General features: G+C 35.3%; 1 protein-coding gene across 1 annotated transcript; it reads right to left on the reverse strand.

Annotated features, from left to right (window-relative positions):
• Positions 1-503: 503 nt before the first annotated feature.
• On the reverse strand, positions 504-1,647 carry LOC120081660. The gene has a single exon (XM_039036706.1). The coding sequence runs from the start codon at positions 1,527-1,529 to the stop codon at positions 810-812; it is 720 nt and encodes a 239-aa protein (XP_038892634.1). The 5' UTR covers positions 1,530-1,647; the 3' UTR covers positions 504-809.
• Between the last annotated feature and the right edge of the window lie 303 nt (positions 1,648-1,950).

The raw sequence follows: 1,950 nt of genomic DNA on the forward strand, positions 1-1,950 counted from the left end.
TTAAAAATTAATATAATTTTATTAAGAAAGTGGAATACATAGTTGACAATAATTATTTTAATTATAAAATAAAAAATAAACAATAGTGGTATTTATATATAATACAAAAAAAGGTAAGAAAAAAGTAAAAGAAGCTTCAACACAAAATTTCAGAAAATCTATATTTGCATCCAAAACTCTTGAAATTCTCACAGTAAAAATACCATTGGATATTCGAAAATCTTTGGATGCTTGTACATCTTACATTAAGTTTGAAAAAAACATATACATTAAAAAAAATGACAACAAAATTGTGAATGTGGCTAATTTAAACATAGTTGAACAATATATATTATCGATCCAGAGACCAAATCAACTCTTAATTAGATATTGAGGTTTAAAAAGAAAAAAAAAATTATAAATAACATACCTTGACAATAAATCCTATCAAAAGGTCAAATAATAACCCTTAATTAATTTTTCTTTGAAGAATAATAAAAATAAAAATAATTGTGAATACTGAATTGGATGAACAAACTATGAAATTGAGGAAAAGAAGAGCTTGCTGACTCTCCCCTATATTTGGATGATCTAAATACATTCTTTCCCGGGGAAATTGATATGAAAATTACAACTAAAAAATGTTAAACGGATCATTTTCTTGATATAAGATTATAATCCAATCTAATGATTCAAAAGGAAAGGGAAAAGAAAAAGTTGCAGCAAGATTCAATGATTCAAAGGCCAAACAAGAAATTTCTTTTAAAAAAATGAAGAAGAAGATGAGAAACAGAGATCAATTTTAAGGAGAAGAAACAGAGGATTAAGATTCAATGAACAACGGCGACCGGCGGCGTCGTAAAGCCGCCGCCACCGTAACTAATGTTTCTCTGATTAGGTAAGGCGATCATGGCCGTATGGTCCAAAAAATCATTGAGCGAAACAACCGCCTGCAAAATCGTTTTCAAATCATCGGCGGCGGAGAATCCGAAGCAGCCTTTTTCACGGACCGCATAAATGTAAAAAGTCAAGCATCCTTTTCTAAATTTAAACCTAGCCATTTCGCAGCCGCTTAATCCCCGAATCAGCCGCCGATTCACATCGCCGAGTGGAATTTCCGCTGGCCAGAGACGGCCAGCGGCGGCCTTCAAAGCTTCCGTCGCGAAGACGAACAAAATCGCCTTCGATTTCTTTGTGCCGAGACCGAGCGTCAGTGTGTGCCAAGCGTGGTGCGCTAAAATCGTGAAATTCGTCGGGACGAACGCCGCCGTGGAATTGAATGGAAGTCGTTTGTTGTTGTTATCGTCATCGACGCCGCCGCCGCTGCCGTCGTAGCGCGGTGGAAGAGAAAGGAGTTGGAGGAATTCGAGAGGCCAGGCTCGCCGGATTGTGAAGGATTTGACGATGAATTGGCCGCCAAATCGGAGGCCTTTGACGGCAGCGGAAGGCTTGAAGGAGAAATCGGAAAGTGGTGGATTAGCGGTGGCGCCGCCGGATTGGTGGTGGTGCTTTTGCTTTTTGTTATTGTTCTTCTTCGCTCGATTTTCCATTTTTTTTCCTTTTGATTTGTCGGTGGGATTTGGTTTTTTGGTTATTTGGGGGTCAAAACAAAAACAACACAAAACTGCCTCTCTTTGCTCAGCAGATAATAATAATAATAATAATAATAATATTATATACAGAGTTTAAAAATATAAATATATCATTGACAGAGATATGTCAGGTTTTCAGTTTTTTTTCCAAGCTGTCATTTTTTTCCTTTCAACTGAGGTTTTTTTTTTTTTTTTTAATAAAAAAAAAACTATTATTTTCTACAATGATTGATTAATTATAATTGTACTGTGGTGAACACTAGAAAGGTAAGAACGTAAATTTTTAAAAATAGTTTTAGGGGTTTTTCTTAGGAATTTTGGGAGGTATGTTAGTGTAAAAATATTTCGACAGGGGTATATTTGAGTTGAATGAATAACA

Source organism: Benincasa hispida, chromosome 7 (assembly GCF_009727055.1).
Source record: "Benincasa hispida cultivar B227 chromosome 7, ASM972705v1, whole genome shotgun sequence".
In the NCBI taxonomy this organism is placed as follows: domain Eukaryota; kingdom Viridiplantae; phylum Streptophyta; class Magnoliopsida; order Cucurbitales; family Cucurbitaceae; genus Benincasa; species Benincasa hispida.